The sequence below is a fragment of the Chelonia mydas genome, chromosome 3 (genome assembly GCF_015237465.2).
Source record: "Chelonia mydas isolate rCheMyd1 chromosome 3, rCheMyd1.pri.v2, whole genome shotgun sequence".
In the NCBI taxonomy this organism is placed as follows: Eukaryota; Metazoa; Chordata; order Testudines; family Cheloniidae; genus Chelonia; species Chelonia mydas.
The window spans coordinates 30,680,987-30,700,268 of NC_057851.1; the positions used below are offsets into that span (position 1 = coordinate 30,680,987).

General features: G+C 40.9%; 1 protein-coding gene across 8 annotated transcripts in view; it reads left to right on the forward strand.

Annotated features, from left to right (window-relative positions):
* The window catches only part of KIDINS220 (kinase D interacting substrate 220), a 175,061-nt gene that overhangs the window by 51,252 nt on the left and 104,527 nt on the right, over positions 1-19,282 (forward strand). For all 8 annotated transcript variants that reach the window (XM_043542283.1, XM_043542281.1, XM_037894114.2 and 5 more), the window contains 6 exons: positions 1,463-1,628; positions 2,865-3,016; positions 8,030-8,319; positions 10,748-10,888; positions 11,409-11,652; positions 11,838-11,926. In XM_043542283.1, the coding sequence (XP_043398218.1) occupies positions 1,463-1,628; positions 2,865-3,016; positions 8,030-8,319; positions 10,748-10,888; positions 11,409-11,652; positions 11,838-11,926 (1,082 nt within the window). The remainder of the gene's footprint in view (positions 1-1,462; positions 1,629-2,864; positions 3,017-8,029; positions 8,320-10,747; positions 10,889-11,408; positions 11,653-11,837; positions 11,927-19,282) is intronic.

Sequence of the window (19,282 nt, forward strand, 5' to 3'; positions counted from 1 at the left end):
TCAGTTTTAAAAATGAACACATAATACTTCAAATGATTGAAAGGGTGTGATTAAAATTGCAGAAATATTTAAAAGCAGTTGGAAAAAATATATTAAGATGGAGTTAAGATATATATCAAATTAACGATAAAATATTATATAAAATGTAATTGTCACCAAAACTGGCATTGCAAATCCAGGAAATTCAGAGATAAATTAAACTGAAAAGATGCCCATATGTGGTAAAGTGCAGAAATGCTCAGTTTAAGTCCCCAGAATACCTGTATCTCTGCTTCATAGTGATGTCATGATGGGGGCAGGGAGGATTAAAAATAATTATTTTTTAAAATTGGCTTTAAATTAATTTGATAACAGACATTAATATGCCGTAAACATAATTGTATGATTATTGCTTGCTATCACTATAGGACTGAATTAAGGTTGCATCTGTGGAACAGCACAAAGCAGCTGGAGTATACTGGTGAATCTTACTCTTAATTTGCTAGCATGAAGCCACAGAACTTCTAAGAGCAGTAATAGTTGGGGCCAGTCTAGTGATATCTGGCAGCTAAGTAATCTATGAATGAGAACTCGTGACATACATTCACTTTCACTCTACTAACTCATATCAATTAATTGAATTACAGCATGCACATTAACTGGAGAGGAAAGATGGTGATTGGTTGAGTTACTGCAGATGTCATAATTACCCCATATAAGTTACCTGAGCTACTGGCCTGGACCTGTTTTAGTCTATAACTCTAACAGATACAACTGTTAGCAGCATAACTTTATTGCAATCTGATTTTTTCAAACATAGACAATACACAAGATTTCAATGATTTTTAACTAGTTTAAAGATTTTGTTTTAGTAACTGTCCATTATTAAGAAAAAGAATGGTTTGATGCTCAATTTCTTCAGGGACCCATTTTTGGTTTGTTTTAACTTAATTTAGAGTATTTACTTAACTATGGAGTCATGACTAGCATTTCCATAATAAAATATGAGAAGCAGTTTCTCATTGGCTTTCTTTCCAAGCTCTGAGTTTGACACTCTGTGTATGTACAGATCCCTTTGCATACCTGACAGTGTTCTCAAAGCCACCTTTGTTTTCTTGCTTTAAAATCCCATCTCAGTCATGAGAGTTACATTGCAGCTGCTATTCTTGTGATCAAACAAGACTGGATAGGGCCAACTTTAGAACCCAGAAATGCATGTTTTCATTTGGTCAAGGGACCACTGTTGCGTGTAACAAGGCCATTATACTTCTGTGGCTTCAGCTAACTGCTTCCACAACACTTAGTTCAGGCCACTAGTGTGGAATTGGGTGTGAATAGAGGCTAATTCTTTCTTTTTCATGACAATTCCAAGAACTACAACAAAGCCACTTGGCTTCATTTGTTCTGCAAGTATTAAGGTCCTATCTGTTCAAACTTTCATGACTTTTTTATATTGAGATGTTAAGAAAGTATTTTATTACAGCTGTGATTTACTTTGGTGGCCGAAGAGAAGGAGAAAGCTGGAACTGGGCCTGGGTATTAAGTACAAGGTTGGCAAGACATATTGGGTACTTGGAGCTGCTTCTCAAACTGATGTTTGTGAACCCACCAGAATTACCAGAGCAAACCACTAAAGCTTTACCTGTCAGGTTAGAGTTATTTCATATGTACTTTTCTCTCTCTTTCCTACGTAATTCAGCTTCACACTGGTAACAATCTGTAAACTGTACAGTGAAGTAGGAATCTAACAGGATTAAGTATGTGTAGTTTACTCTCCTTCAAATAACTCTTTATGCTCTAGTAAGAAAAAGAGAGTAATTATAGATCGAGATAGTTTGAAGAAAATAATATTGGTTACCAAGATAACCATGCAAGATTTGTTCATATTAAAAATCACTTGAAATATGCAACAGATGCATATTTTATGATATTTTAAGTACTGTATATATGTTTTTAATGATCATCACATTCAAATGAATAGTATTTGTATTTCTAGAATGATACCAAATATTAACCCTAACTTTTATGATTGCTAGTAGAGTCCCTTATGCTGTACTGAGGAGCTAATAAAATTACTTTATGCTACATCTCAATTTGTACACCGCAATTTAACTAGCAATGAAATTTAGGTTAAAATTGTAGTGTTATAGTTTGGAGTTATGATTTAGTTTCATTCTTCCTTTTCCTCATGTAGGTTAGTAAATCTCAACATAAAATAGCTGCCCTATCACTAGTGCATGTATAGATTAAGTCTAGTAAAATTTCAAGTAGTCACAGCATGACCATATACTTCTTAAAATTATGTATATACTTTTCAATATATTACATCAGAAAGGCTGATATGGATCCTTTGTTGTTCATTAGTTATGCATTTTTCTATCTTTGATTACTAGTGCAGTCTGATGCTGTACATATATCAATTAGAATTTTACTTTCATGCCTTTTAATTCACCATGAAACTGCTGACATACTGGTATTGTATTGTCTTGTTTTTGTATTTTTTATCCTGGGTACATATGAGAGAATCCTGCACAATGTTGTTGATGGATTAGTCTTTTTTTTTTTGTGGATTGTGATAATTAAAATTTCGTCTTTTATATTTGCACTCTGAGAGACTGCAAGACAAGTATTTCAATAAATCAAATGCTAAAATAAGACAGGGATGGAGGCAAAGGAAAGGTTGAAAATGGGGGAGAAGGAGGCAGGGAAAAGAGACTAAATTGCTACAAGAGCAGTGGTATACCTTAAAGAAATTCTTATTGAAATGTTCATTCTGCTGCATTTGAAAGGGTACCCTTCAGTTGTAGGGGAAAAGGAAGGTTTTATTTTCACTAGCCAAAAAGGATTCTACATACAAGATACATCTTCTTTTTGTGTCACTTCAGATTTCTGTTTACTGACTACAATAGACTGTCCAGTGTAGGTGGTGAAACTTCAATGGCTGAGATGATTGCTACCCTCTCTGATGCATGTGAAAGGGAGTTTGGTTTCTTAGCAACAAGACTTTTTCGAGTATTCAAGACAGAAGATACACAAGGTATTTATTACTCAAATGACTTTTCTGATTTTTCCATTTGACTGCAGTTGTAAAGTGTTCTGTTTTTTCACATCGGTACATTGTTTATGTTTAAACTGTAAGTTTTTGATATGTAGAAGATAGACTACTGCTGTAATTGTACCCTTTCCATTCACCTTGGAAAAATAAGCTGAGAAACCATAGTTTTTTATGTAGAAAGATTATAGAAAAACAATTAGCTGAAAGCAAAAGGTATTCTTGAGCATAGTTGAGAATTTTTCATGAATATAGAGCTCATTAGAGGTTGCAATTATTTTCCTTGCCATTTAAATCACCTCCTTTTTGACACGTGCAAAGCAAAGAGCATTGGAGAGATGGGTTAACGGCAACCAGTGTTGCTCAGCAAATAGGCTTCTGCATTCTATCTCAGTTGTAGATTTTTCAGGATGTGTGACTTTATTTGTGGGAATAATGGATTGCCAAAACTGAGCTTAGAAGACCCAAAAGCACATATTGTAGAATCATAGGACTGGAAGGGACCTTGAGAGATCATCTAGTCCAGTCCCCTGCACTCATTGCAGGATTAAGTATTATCTAGACCATCCCTGACAGGTGTTTGTCTAACATGCTCTTAAAAATCTCCAATGATGAAGGTTCCACAACCGTCCTAGGCAATTTATTCCAATGCTTAACCACCATGACAGTTAGGAAGTTTTTCCTACCTAAACCTCCCTTGCTGCAATTTAAGCCCATTGCTTCTTGTCCTATCCTCAGAGGTTAAGAAGAACAATTTTTCTCCCTCTTTCTTGTAACACCCTTTAATGTACTTGAAAACTGGTGTCATATCCTCTCTGTCTTCTCTTTTCCAGACTAAACAAACCCAATTTTTTCAATCTTCCCTCATAGGTCATGTTTTCTAGACCTTTAATCATTATTGTTGCTCTTCTCTGGACTTTCTCCAATTAGTCCACATCTTTCCTGAAATGTGGCACCCAGAACTAGACACAGTAATCCAGCTGAGGCCTAATCAGCATGCAGTAGAGCAGAAGAATTACTACTTACCTTGCTTACGACACTCCTGCTAATACATCTGTAACCATGCCTGAGTGCGTCACAACTGAGGATGCCAAATTCAGGACGAACTGCTGAGAAATAGGGAAAACACAACCCAAAACTGGTGCTTATTCTTTTATAAGATATACCAAACCAGCCACAAAAGTAAACTCCTGTTTCGCCATGCTGGCTAACAAGAAAACATAAAGGCAGGCATTCCAGTTCTTATATCACCACTAGAAACACTGGATTCAGAGATGAGTGGTTCTTTACAACCAGTCTCATCAAATAATAGGTTCTTCTGATCCCAAAGGACCAGCCGCACACCCAGGTCAGTATATAACTTAGATCTTACCCAAAAATCACGCTGATGCCAGTCCTTTAGTATCTAAAATCTAAAGGTTTATTCATAAAAAGAAAGAAAGGTGAGAGTTAAAATTGGTTAAAGGAATCAATTACATACAGTAATGGCAAAGTTCTTGGTTCAGGCTTGTAGCAGTGTTGGAATAAACTGCTGGCTTAAGTCAAGTCTCTGGAGTACATCCACAGCTTGGATGGGTCATTCAGTCCATTGTTCAGAGCTTCCGTTTGTAGCAAAGTTCCTCCAGAGGTAAGAAGCAGGATTGAAGACAAAGTGGAGGTGTTTCCAGAGCCTTTTATAGATTTTGCCATGTGGAGGGCATCCCGTTGTGGAAAATTACAGCAATAAGATGGAGTTTGGAGTCACATGGGTAAGTCACATGTTCATGCTCAATTTCCCTCAGTCACTGCAGGAAGCCATTACCTACATTCCAGACAGCATGTTTACATGACAGTCCACTCAGTGAAGATGGGCGTCTCCCATGGTCCATATTCAACCAAGTGTTTTCTTGATGAGCCACTTAATTCAAATAGTCCCTCCAAGATGTGCTGGGCGTTACCCCAGGAGCAAACATTTGAAATCCAAGTATAGAGCCAATACTTATAACTTCAAATACAAAAATGATACATGCATACAGATAGGATAATCATAACCTTTTCATAGACACCTTACTTGATGATCGTTGTACAAGATTTGATGCAAATATATAACAGTGGTTGCAACAATGATCTGTATGGTCATAGTTTAATCAGATAACGTCACAACATCACAGAATGACGATAGCTTTTTTTGGAACAGTGTTACAGTATTGACTCATATTTAGCTTGTGATCCACTATGACCTCCAGATCCCTTTCCACAGTACTCCTTCTTAGGCAGTCATTTCCCATTTTGTATGTGTGTGACTGATTGTTCATTCCTAAATGGAGTACTTCATATTTGTCCTTATTGAATTTCATCTTATTCACTTCAGACCATTTCTCCAGTTTGTCCAGATCATTTTAATTTTAATCCTATCCTCCAAAGCACATGCAACCCCTCCCAGCTTGGTATTGTCCGCAAACTTATTTTTAGAAGAGTGCTCTCTATGCCATTATCTAAATCATTGATGAAGATATTGAACAGAACCAGATCCAGAACTGATCCCTGCGGGACCCCACTCGTTATGCGCTTCCACCTCTATCACTGTGACCAACTCTGTGACAGAAGTAGGACAGAATCTTCTGGCTGACCACAAATGGAAAAGGGTGGACTCTTCTCACCCATAGATATTTGTACTTCCAGTAGCAGTGAGGAGTTCAAAAGCATTCCAAGGCTGCTGACTGACTTGACAGTCAGAGGGAAGACATTCTCAACAGAATGGGATGTTGTAGGGAAGATGAGTTCTTCAAAGCACTTCTCAATTCACTCAAATATTTCCTCCATCTTGCCTGAGTTCAGCTTTAGCCAACTGCTCTTCAGCTAGCTGCACCTGCTGCTTTTGGCCAGGCACTGAGGAAGCTGGTATGTGATGCTGTTTCGTTGATGATAGAGATGATGTGGTGGGTGTAATCTGTGTACGGCCGGCACTCCAGCCATGCTGTTTATTCCACTTTACACAGTGGCTTCATATAGGTACTGAATATGATGGGCAGAGGTTTGAACCTTGAGAAACACCACAGGTGAGGGCTCTGGAGATTGAAGGAATAATTGCTCATTGTTACCCGCTGGGTTTGGTTTGAGAGAAAGGAGAAGGAATTTCATTTCATCCCTGCAAGCTCTCAGGCATCAAACAGGAGTATGCAATTGGTGTTAAATGCAGTCAGGAGAATCAACAGGAGTGCAAATATTACATCATTTGTCCACGGGCAAAAGAATAATCCATCAACAAAAACAGTTATTTTTTCTGTTCCATGCCCCTCCCCTTACTGACGGGGATCTAGGATACTAGCACTTGTCAAATGAAGTTGGAGACGTTTTTGCTGGCTTCTTGATCATCTTAGTCAGAAGTGGAAAGTTTCCTACTTCACAGGAGGAATCATCTGTTAGTAGAAGGTCCTAGATGTTCTTGACTCTTTTTCACTAGGTAGTAGGGCATGGATAAAAAAAATCACAGATTGTGGCTTAGATGGTCACTTCATACTTCTGAGACTTCTTTTTGTATTAGTAGTTGAATATCTGTCAGTTTTGAACTTAAAACCAGGTAGTTAGCAATCTAATTTGTTTGTACACATGAAAATTTTGCAAACTGATCCCACAAAAGGGAAGGGAGGGTTTGGAAAATTTAATCCAATAATATTTAGGTATATATTCTGTGACAAAGCTCTGTCCTTGCCTCCATGGGTCCCGCGTTTCCTGGTGGATTTCGCTAGCCTCAGAGGCTCACTGTGACCCTCCACGTAACCCTTCTTTCTCTAGAGACAAGGGTCACAGTCTACTGAGCCATTTTCATCATAAGCGGGCAAGGGAGGTGAGGAGAAGTTATCCTTCCTTGCACAGTCTCTGTTGTCTCCCAGTCTCAGTGACTAATCAGGGGGCAAAGGTGGTGGTGGGGAGCCCGGGCCCACCCTCTACTCCGGGCTCCAGCCCAGGGATCCTAATAGTATCAGCTATGGTAGCTGACCTTTTAGAAACATGTCATGTACAATTCCCTGGGCTACTTCCCCCACAGCAGCCCTCACTTCCTCAAGCTCCACTTCACCCTTCCTTCAGGGTCTCCTTCCTTGTGCCTGATATGGTGTGTACTACTCAGCCTCTCCAACAGCGCAACTTCCTTCCACAGCTCCTGACATGCACCCCCACCTGACTGACTGGGAGGCTTTTAACTAGTTTCAGCCAGCCCCTGATTGGCTTCAGGTGTCCCAATCAACCGAGCATTCTCCTTGCCTTCTGGAAAGTTCTTAATTGGCCCCAGGTGTCTTAACTGACCTGGAGCAGCTTCCATTTCACTTAACCTGGTACCAGGGATTTGTTTAGCCTGGAGCTAATATATCTATCTCCCACTACTTTTCTATAGCCATCTGGCCTTGCCCTGTCACAATTCACGTTCACTCACCCTGCAGGCTTTGAGCAAACAGTTGCCAGTGCTTAATAAATAATCATAATGAATAATAAACTGCTGAGATTAAATCTTAATGAAAACAAAAATAGTTTTTTCAGCCCTCCTCCTATGAAAATAAAAAAAGTGAAAGGAAGGGAGTTTGTGCATGGATAGTGTAAATCAGATGACAGAAATAGACTTCAGAACAAGAAATTTTTATAAATCTATGCCCTTATCCTGCAGCGATCCTATTTCTCCTCTGCCATAGAGGCAGTGTTGTCAGACTTTGCAGAACTCGTGAACACAGACTGCCTCTGCTTCACACATGAGCCCAGGACTTCTCACTGTGAGAAGCTATCAGCCTGTTTCACAGCGAAGACTACCCGCATACAGGATGGGTCTCTTCGACAAGAGAAACTGCAAACTGAAGACTGGATTGGTACCCCAACATCCTCTTTGCAAGAATTTGGCCAAACTTAGCCCACCATTTTTAGACTGTTATAATCCTATACAGAGTTTACAAACTTGAGCATTTTTATATTAAATTGGATAGAAAATTTAGAGATGCATGCAACATCCAATGACTATTTTATGTTTTACAGGTAAAAAGAAATGGAAGAAAACCTGCTGTCTTCCATCCTTTGTTATCTTTCTCTTCATACTTGGTTGCGTTATTGCTGGGATCACACTGCTGGTCATTTTTAATGTAGATCCAAAGAACATGACAGTGAATGCTATTCTGATATCGGTTGCATGTGTTGTTGGTTTGGCCTTTATCTTGAACTGTCGTACATGGTGGCAAGTGTTGGACTCAGTCTTAAATTCCCAGAGAAAACGTCTTCATAATGCTGCTTCCAAGCTTCACAAACTGAAAAGTGAAGGGTTCATGAAGGTAAGGATCGATATTATGAATCATTCATTAACACAAAGAAGTATAATAATCCTCTTACTATAGAATGTCATCCATCTGATCAAACCAAACCTCTCAAACATTAGAACAAGTTTTCAAATAAATGAAAATTGCTGTCATCTGAAAATTATATTCAGTGCATATGATCTGTCTCTTCAACCAAGGATTACTTGATTGGCTAAACACATTTTCAGTTTACAATTTTACTTTCTTGTAGAAAGACACAATACTCTAGACAATAAATTATCTAAATGACCTTGTAAAGGGGTCCCACTCACCACAGGGTGCTCCTTATTGTGGTTGGGTCTGGGAATTAGATCTCGCGTCTTCTGGCACGCCCTTCATTGGTTGTTTGCACCGTGGCCCCTCTTCCTCTTGGGCCTCAGGGTGCTCTGTCTTTGTGAGTTGACACTCCAGTCATATCACCGTATAGTGTCCTCCTCTCAAGGGTAGCAAAGTCCCGCCAGACAAGCTGTCTGGATGCTGCCTCAAAAGGTCTTCCATTTCATGTCTCCAGTGCTGTGCCACTTTCCCAGTGGCTGATAGGGGAACGTGGGTCCATCCACTACTCCAGGTTCCAGTTCAGGAACCCTATGACTAGCAATTCAGGTCTGCTCAGACTTGCACCCTGTTGCTGTTTCCCTGGGCCATTTCCTACTCTACCTCTCCATCTCCTTGGCTTTCTCTGGGTTTACCACTGGACATTCCTCTGCTCCCTGTGGCTGCTTCACCCGTCTCAACCTCTTGCCAGACTCCCCCTTCAGGGCAGGACCCCAGAGCTTATTCTCCTCCTGGGTCTCCTTTTTGTTTCTGGACAACTTTCTTTCTCTCTAGGGAGTGACTGCAGACCTCCTCCTGGCAGCCCCCTCCTGCTCTCACTTCCTGGCTTTATACTCCTATCCTGGCTCCTCCCCCAGCTGTGCTTCTTCTGCCACTAGGCCCTTTCAATCCGTCGTTCCCCTCCAGGTGCAACATGTGATGTTAGTTGGCCACTCCTGGCCCACATTAGCCTGCTCAGGGCATGTGTGAGTTGGGCACCCCATCATAGGACCTGCAGTAATGTGATAAAAGCAATTGCTTCAAGTACTGTTAAGATTCAATATAATCATAGAAACTTTACCACAAAGTTAATAACGAATAAATTACTTTGAGCATTGTCAGTCATTTGCCATCCATAGTATCTTTGGTTAAGAAAAGAATGCAGCCAATGATAGAGTGACTTAATTTTTAAGAGCCAGTTAAACACTTGGTAGCAAAAGTGATAGCATTTACTGGTGTTGCTACTGTTTATGGAGAAGCCCGGTGGGGACTCCATAGTTATGGTTGCATTCTAAAATGTGATTAAAATGGGGCTTAAATTCCTGTTTGGCCACTTTTTTCAAAGAGGAAAATCAGTGTTAAATTTCTCAGAGGGTTATATTTTTATACCCTTTGAATTTTTATATAGTTTTTGTTTAGTTTTTCTTAAATTTTTAAGAAGTCTTTGAAATTAGGCGCTGGCTAAAATTTGTTCATGACTGTCTCTTTTCCTTGATCAAAACTTACGTGCTCTGTACCTAAACTTGTTTGTTTGGGGCTGGGTTCTCATGAAATCTTGTCTGTCCGATTTAAGTTAGGAGCTACACAGTTCCATCATATTTATCTTACAGTGGAGCATGTTCCATGCACAGCTATTTATGAAGAAAATCATTTCCATCAGGAACTGCACTTGCATCCTTTTGTCCCGCAGTCCACTCCCACTTAAACTTTAAAAAAAACACTAAAAAATTTACTGACAATATTTATTGTGACGCGTTTAAGGTTTCTACACAAAGCTACAAAAGACATTCAAACAGGAAGGCAGATAGCGTAAATTTTATGCAAAGAGTTTTCTTAAGTAATTCTTCTATTTCACTGGAAAAATTAGAAGAAGCTACAGATGTTTTGAACTCTTTTGACTCACTCTTGAAATGCTGAGTTACTGCAAATGTGTATTAATTTATCACTGTTAAATGAAGCTAGTATTGTATTAACTTATGACAGTCTGTGACCAGACCAAAACTACAGAAACAAAAAATATTCATCCTTTCAGAACAGCCCTCTTAAACTCTCTTTAAGGAAGAAAAAAATCCCGTTTCAAATAAATAACTGTGTTTTCATGGTTATTTAACTGATTTCTTTTTTAATTCCATTGTATTTATCTTTTCCCCTTTCAGTAATTAAAGTTTTAGTTAATAATATTAAAATATTGTTGGGATGGATAGATAATTTTTAAAAGGAATGACATTTTAAAAAATATATAAAACTTCATTAAAACTAGAATTGTGCTTAGAAAGCCTTTGCCCCAAATCTAAAATATGCCCCATATTTCCACTAAATAGCTTCTATTCTTTCTTTTAATTTTTAAAGGTTCTTTTTTTAACTTTTTTAGGTTCTGAAGTGTGAAGTGGAACTGATGGCCAAAATGGCAAAAACTATTGATAGCTTCACTCAGAATCAGACAAGACTTGTCGTAATTATAGATGGACTGGATGCTTGTGAACAAGACAAAGTTCTACAGATGCTTGACACAGTGAGTTGTTGTTTTGCAGAGATGATTTTTGCCTACCTCCTAGGGAACAGATCCTCAGCTTGTGTAAATTGGCCTAGCTCCAATAGAACCTGTAACTGTTTACACCAGTGAAGGATCTGCTCCCAGAAGTGTTGAGAATAACTCTTTAATGAATAAGTGCTTTGAGATCTAAGGCGCTATGAATTAGTGTCATCTTGAGCTTAGTTTTTTTGGTTGAAGAGTTTTTTCAAACTTCTCAACTAAAATTTGTATAAATTAAAAGGATATTTTAGCTGACAAATTTTCAGGAGTTACAAATTTGGTATTAATTTGTAGTGGTATATCAAGCATATTATTTTCATGGTACTATTTAATATAATTACTTCTGACAGTAAATGTAGTAGAAAAAATATGTTGTGTTCCATATAGTTTGTCTATTGAACTCATCAAAACAAAATAAATATAAAATTTTAACTATAAGAATGTTTAATGGCACATAGTAAAAAACCAATTTACAATCTACCTTTTTTTCTGATTGCAGGTACGAGTGCTGTTTTCAAAAGGCCCATTTATTGCCATTTTTGCAAGTGACCCACATATTATTATAAAGGCAATTAACCAGAACCTCAATAGTGTGTTACGTGATTCGAACATAAATGGACATGATTACATGAGAAATATTGTCCATTTGCCTGTCTTTCTTAACAGTCGTGGGCTCAGTAGTGCAAAAAAGCTGATGGTAGCTTCAACTACCAATGGAGATATTCCATACACAGATACTTCAGGTAAATTTATAATGCAAGGAGACTATAACAAGGTTATAAAATAAGTAATCTTGAAACCATTAATCTTTAGCTTTTTAATAATATCTTGTGCAAATATTTGGTAACTTTAGACATTTTACAGTTGGAATAAGCAGATGAAATGGAAGAGTGAAATGTATTTTAATGGGGAAAATGTCATTCTTTAGGAATACATGAAGAAGTTGACAGAAGAGTTTCTCAGAATAGCCTTGGAGAGATGACCAAACTTGGCAGCAAAACTGCTCTTAATAGACGGGTGAGAAAGATAGTAACATAAAAGAAGAGATATTTATAATATGTATCTATTTTTGATTTAATTATGGTAATTCAAAATAATTTTATCACAATATCACCTTCAAAGGCACATCAAACCCTCTCCTTGAAATCAACAAAAATCATCCATTAATAAAAAGTCTGACTTGAAGGTCAGCAAACTCAGGCTTGGGCAGAGCAGCTGAGAAGCACATTTCAGAGTCTATCCAATTATGGAGACAGCTATTCCACAAACATTTAAATTAGGGCTGTCAGGCGATTAATCACACTGTTAAACAATAATAGAATACCATTTATTTAAATATTTTTGGATGTTTTCTACATTTTCAAATATATTGATTTCAGTTACAACACAGAATACAAAGTGTACAATGCTCACTTGATATTTATTTTTGATTACAAGTATTTGCACTGTAAAAGAACAAAAGAAATAGTAATTTTCAGTTCACCTAATAGAAGTTCTGTAGTGCAGTCTCTTTATCATGAAAGTAGAATTTACAAATGTAGAATTATGTAAAAAAAAACAAACAAACTTCATTAAAAAATAAAACAATGTAAAACTTTACAGCCTGCAAGTCCACTCAGTCCTACTTCTTGTTCAGCCAATCGCTCAGACAAACCAGTTTGTTTACGCTTGCAGGAGATAATGCTGCCTGCTTCTTGTTTACAATGTCACCTGAAAGTAAGAAGAGGTGTTCTCATGGCACTGTTGTAGCCAGCGTCACAAGATATTTACATGCCAGATGCGTTAACAAAAAAAAAAATCTACATTTGTAAATTGCACTTTCACGAAGATTACACTGCAGTACTTGTATGAAGTGAATTGAAAAATACAATTTCTTTTGTTTATCATTTTTACAGTGCAAATATTTGTAATAAAAATAATACACACTGATTTCAATTACAACACAGAATACAATATATGTGAAAATGTAGAAAAACATCCAAAATATTTAATAAATTTCAATTGGTAGTCTGTTATTTAACAGTGCGATTAAAACTGCGATTAATCACAATTTTTTTGAGTTAATCGCGTGAGTTAACTGTGATTAATCGACAGCCCTAATTTAAATCTAGGGGCTGTTAGCTGGAGTGCCTCAAGCTAATCTCAAATGCTAGGATGAGACACAAGAAGAAAGGTAATAATTTTCAAATTACTCAGACTTAGATCCATATTTGACTTTGTAGATCCCTCTTTGTAGCCTAACCTTTCATCGTCAGTGGTTGGTGCTTCAGAAGCAGGACTCTATCAAGAAGAGTAGCCTGGAACAATGTAGATGCACAGCTTTGATTTCTCTACTTGTTATTCTGTGCAGAGCTTCTCTGTAGTCTCTGCACTTCTGGACAAGGAGAATTAATGTTATAATCTGTAAACCCAGTAGTAGAAATAAACAGCTCCTGTAAAGCTGGTTCTTCTTTGAATAGTGTCCCTATGGGTGCACCACTGTAGGAGTGCTTGTGTCCCTGCATTTGATTTAGTTAGTATTGGTCCTGCTTTGAGCAGGGGATTGGACTAGATGACCTCCTGAGGTCTCTTCCAACCCTAATATTCTATGACTCTATGATTACTGATTGGAGAACTTTGGTAACAGTGTCCGTTAGGACCGCACATGCGCTGACTCTCCTTGAGCCCCGCCTTGAAGCTGCCCCTCCTCAGTTCCTTTTCAACTGCCCCTGCCTAGAGTTAGCAGTCTATTTGCGACCATTTGCTGCTTTAACATTTCTGTAGTTAGTCTCCCCAGTGTTAGCTGTAGTTTTTTTCTCTTTATTTTTTCTTCCCGAACAAAAACAAAAGAAACAAGATTTTATTTCCTCCCCTTTTTTTCTGGAGGATCCTTCTCCCAACGGGGTATGCCTGGTTCGCCAGGCTTCGAGAAGTGCCTCTCCTGCAAAGAGGCCAGCTCTGTCGCAGACAAGCAGTCCTGGTGCATACACTGCTTTGGGGAAGGCCACATCTCACAGAAGTGTGGTCTCTGCAAGCAACTCAGACCCAGGTCTTGAAAGGACAGGATGTTGAGACAAAAGATCATCTTCATGGAAGCAGCCCTCCAACCTCACCTCAGACCTGTGCTGAGAGTCCCTGGAAAACGTGAGTCTTCCCCACAGCACTCAACATCCAAGGACCGTGAGTCTAAGAAATCAGCCCCAGACCCCTCTCATAAGTCATCAAAAAAGAGAGTGGGAAGTCCCCAGATTGAGCCCCGAGCCAGCCATAAAAAATCTCCAGCATGCTTGGTACCGTTAACACCAAGACAATCCCAGCATCCATGGCTCATGAAGATCTGGAGTGGCAGGTACCATTTATGCTCCTAAAGATCCCATGGGCACAGGCACCGAGTCAGTGGTATCAACGGACAAAGATAGGAGCCAGCACTCCAGTAAGAAGATGCTGCCGGTACACACTGTACCATCGGTGCTGTCATCAATGCCCCATCCAGCCCTGGGGTATTTGGTGCGGGCAAGATTCCCAACTCCATTGGTACCACCAGTGGCACCAGGTTGATCAGCACTGCCAGAATTCCAGCACTTAAGAGACCTCCAGGTATCTGATGTACCAGAGTCTCCTCTTCTTGACACCGGGACCTCAGCACCAAGTCTTCTCCACACACCTCCCCTCTTCAGTGCAGACTCAGACAGCAAGACGGAGGAGGCCGTTTCCCACTATTCCTCTCATACTCCCTATGGTACCCTCTACTAAGAGGCCCCCCGAGCATACCCTCAGACAGCCCCACTACCACATGGAAACCACCACCTGCTTTAGTCCACTGCCCAAGTGGCCATGCTGGGATCCTTGGGCTGTATATTACCCCCACGTTTCTCGGGCTTCCAGTTTTACTCGTGAACCCCTGAGACGTGACCCCTTGGCCATGGCATCCAGAATCTTGGAACCTCCAGAAGAGATTGTGGAGGAACAGGAGGGTGGCACTGAGGAAGAGGTGACTTGGAGGACCAACATATCTTCCTCCTCCCAAGATAAGGCCCGTCATGCCTCCACCAGTGTCCTTAGCTGAAGTCTTCCAGCTTTTCCAGGACTTGGCAAACAGAGTTGCAGATACACTGCAGATTCCCTTGGAGGAAGTCAAGGACACCCATCACAAAGCTCATGTATTACGCTCCTCCTCATCCTCTAAAATAGCCCTTCCCATTGATGAGGCTCTCCTGGACCCCTCAAAAACCATCTGGCAAACCTCAGCATAGGTGACATCTATTTGTAAGTGGGCTGGGGAAAAAAATTATGCCTTGGTGGGGAGGCGGAATTCTTCTTCTCCTAGGTTCCCCCCAACTCCATTGTCGTCTATGTGTTAAACTCTTGTGGCTGTAATACCAAATGAGGTCCACTCCCTATGAATGGGATTGGAAACGCTTGGACCTCTTCGGGATCAAAGCCTATTCCTTGGCCACAGTACAGTTCCGAATCAATAATTATGAAGCCTTAATGGCGAAATATGACTGTCAACTATTGGAAACTTAGCAACTTTATTGATCAGCTTCCTGAGTCACAGCTCGACCAGTTCAAAGCTGGCATCCGGGAGGGAGAGCTAGTAGGCAAAACAGCACTAAAGTCTGCCTTCAGTGCAGCTGACACAGTGACCCAGTCCATTTCCACGGTAGTGGTTATGTGGCTGTGCCGTGGTTACATCTTTCAGACTTCCCTAAAGAGCTAGTTGACTGTCAGAGACCTTCTCTTTCAAGGCACCAGGCTCTTCGGAGAAGACGGACCCATCTCTTCATACTATTAAAGATTCTAGGGCTGCTGTTCACTTGTTAGGGATCTACACGCCCAGACAAAAGACAGAATTCAGTCTGCAGTCCCAACACAAATCACACACCTCCCAATACACGACTCAGCGCTATTATAGAATCAGAGAATATTAGGGTTGGAAGAGACCTCAGGAGGTCATCCAGTCCAATCTCCTACTCAAAGCAGGACCAAAACCAACTAAATCATCTCAGCCAAGGCTTTGTCAAGCCAGGCCTTAAAAATCTCTAAGGATGGAGATTCCACCACCTCCCTAGGTAACCCATTCCAGTGCTTCACCACCCTCCCAGTGAAATAGTGTTTCCTAATATCCAACCTAGACCTCCCCCACTGCAAATTGAGACCATTGCTTCTTGTTCTGTCATCTGTCACCACTGAGAACAGCCTCGCTCCATCCTCTTTGGAACCCTCCTTCAAGTAATTGAAGGCTGCTATAAAATCCCCCCTCACTCTTCTCTTCTGCAGACTAAATAACCCCAGTTCCCTCAGCCTCTCCTCGTAACTCATGTGCCTCAGCCCCCTAATCATTTTCTTGCCCTCCACTGGACTCTCTCCAATTTGTCCACATCCCTTCTGTAGTGGGGGGACAAAACTGGATGCAGTACTCCATGTGTGGCCTCACCAGTGCTGAATAGAGGGGAATAATCACTTCCCTCGATCTGCTGGCAATGCTTCTACTAATATAGAGCCCAATATGCCATTGGCCTTCTTGGCAACAAGGGCACACTACTGACTCATATCCAGCTTCTCTTCCACTGTAATCCCCAGGTCCTTTTCTGCAGAACTGCTGCTTAGCCAGTCAGTCCCCAGCCTGTAGCTGTGCATGGGATTCTTCCTTCCTAAGTGCAGAACTCTGCATTTGTCCTTGTTGAACCTCATCAGATTTATTTTGGCCCAATCCTCCAATTTGTCTAGGTCACTCTGGACCCTATCCCTACCCTCCATTGTATCTACCTCTCCCCCCGCAGCTTAGTGTCATCTGCGAACTTGCTGAGGGTGCAATTAATCCCATCATCCTGATTACTGATAAAGATGTTGAACAAAACCGGCCCGAGGACTGTCCCCGGGGCACTCTGCTTGATACCAGCTGCCAACTAGACATCGAGCCGTTGATCACTACCCGTTGAGCCTGACAATCTAGCCAGCTTTCTATCCACTTTATAGTCCATTCATCCAATCCATACTTTTTTAACTTGCTGATAAGAATACTGTGGGAGACCATATCAAAAGCTTTGCTAAAGTCAAGATATATTACATTCACCACTTTCCCATAGCTGTAGAGCCAGTTATCTCATCATAGAAGGCAATCGGGTTGGTCAGGCATGACTTGCCCTTGGTGAATCCATGCTGACTGTTCCCGATCACCTTCCTCTCCTCCAAGTGCTTCAAAATGGATTCCTTGAGGACCTGCGCCATGATTTTTTCAGGGACAGAGGTGAGGCTGACTGGTCTGTAGTTCCCCGGATTCTCCTTCTTCCCTTTTTAAAAGATGGGCATTATATTTGCCTTTTTCCAATTGTCCAGGACCTCCCCCAATCACCACGAGTTTTCAAACTTTTCCAAAGTTTTCAAGTTACGAACTTCAGAGAAAGAAATCTATGTTACCCGGGCATAAACCATTTGGCCCATAGTCTTCCATGTTGCAACCAACCACTTCCAAACACAGATTTTGATGTATTGGTCGAGGCATCAACAGACCACTCCCCCCAACTGCTACAGCTGACCAACTCTTCCTACTGCCTTGGAATGTTCCGCAGCACTTGGGAACACATAACACTGGACCGATGGATCCTGGAAATTGTTCATAATGGGTATTCCATCCACTTTACCTTCCTCACCCCTCCACAAAACCCTTCCCTATACCTCTTACAAGAGTTTACTACAACAAGAGATAGTCTCCTCCAGTTAGGAGCCATAGAACCAGTACCTCAACATCTATGAGGCAAAGGTTTTTACTCTTGCTATTTCCTAATACCCAAGTGGAAGGGAGGTTGGAGACCCATGCTAGATCTCAGAGCACTCAACAAGTTAAGCAAAGCTCAAAAATTCAAAAAGGTCAATCTAGCTACGATTATTCCAGCATTGGAACAGGGATACTGGTTTTCGGCCCTCGACCTTCAGGATGCCTGCGTCCATATCGCAATCCTATCATCCCACAGACGATTGCTTAGATTTACCCTGGGACAAGACCACTATCAGTACAGAGTACTCCCCTCTGGGCTATCATAAGCTCTGAGAGTATTCTGCAAGGACCTCTCAGTGGTGGCTGTGCATCTATGCTCCCAAGGAATCATGATTTACCTCTACCTGGATGATTGTCTCCTCACAGCCCGGTCCTTTCAAGACGCTTGCTGAGTCACCAAATCCACAATACACTTGTTCACAGAGCTGGGCCTATAGATCGACGCCCAGAAATCAACCCTCACTCCAGTGCAGCACCTGGAATTCATAGGCTGCAACCTTGACTTGTAGGCCAGAGTGCTCTTACTCCGCCCCCGGTCATTGCTTCTCATAGGATACCTCATAGGATGGGGCACACATCTAAATGACCTCACAGCAAAAGGCCAGTGATCATCCACGGAGATATCCCTTTACATCCTCTTCGAGCTCAGGGTGGTCAGGAATGCCTGTGCCCATTTCCTCCTGCTGATCAAGGGATCACACATGAGAGTCCTAACAGACAACATAGCATGTATGTATTACATAAACCAAAAAAGGGGAGCCAGATCACCTTCCCTCTATGCAGAAGCAATAAAACTATGGAACTGGTGCTTCTCCCATAATGTTACGCTAGCAGCAGCTTACCTTCTGAGCACACAAAACTTGATAGTGGACAGTGTCAGTCGCAAGTTCCCGCACGACCACAAATGGGAGATAAACCCATCAGTACTCCATGACCTATTCGGGCGGTGGGGGACACCAACCACAGACCTGTTTGCCACTTACCTGAAGAAGAAATATCCATGTTACTGCTCTAGATCAGGGATGGGGCAACACTCCTTGTGCAATGATCTCCTTCTTCCCTGGGACAGGGAACTTCTCTGCATCTTTCCTCCATTTCCCTTACTGTTGAAAGTCCTATTAAAAATAAAAAGAGAAGAAGCACACGTCATACTGATTGCTTCCACTTGGCCAAGACAGACTTGGTACTCTTACCTGTCACAACTTGTGACATGCCCACAGATCTCTCTCCACTCCACTCTGTACCTCCTCTCGCAGAACGAAGGATGCACTCTACACCCCAGTCTGGGGATTCTTCACCTCAAGATGTGGCTCCTTCATGGTTCCAGTGCATAAAGATCTCCTGCTTGAAGGAGGTACAAGAGGTATTGCTACACAGTAGGAAGTCCTTGACAAATCTTATTTACCTGCAGAAATGGTCCAGGTTGCGGATTTGGTGTACTTCCCAACAAATCTCCATGACATTGCAACTCTTCCAAAGATCCTAGACTATGTACTGACTCTAAAAAGATCAGGACTGTCTCTCAGTTCTCTCCTGATCCACCTAGCAGCTATAGCAGCCTTCCATCGACAAGTAGAGGGATACTCAGTGCTATCATACCCAACCACTAAATGATT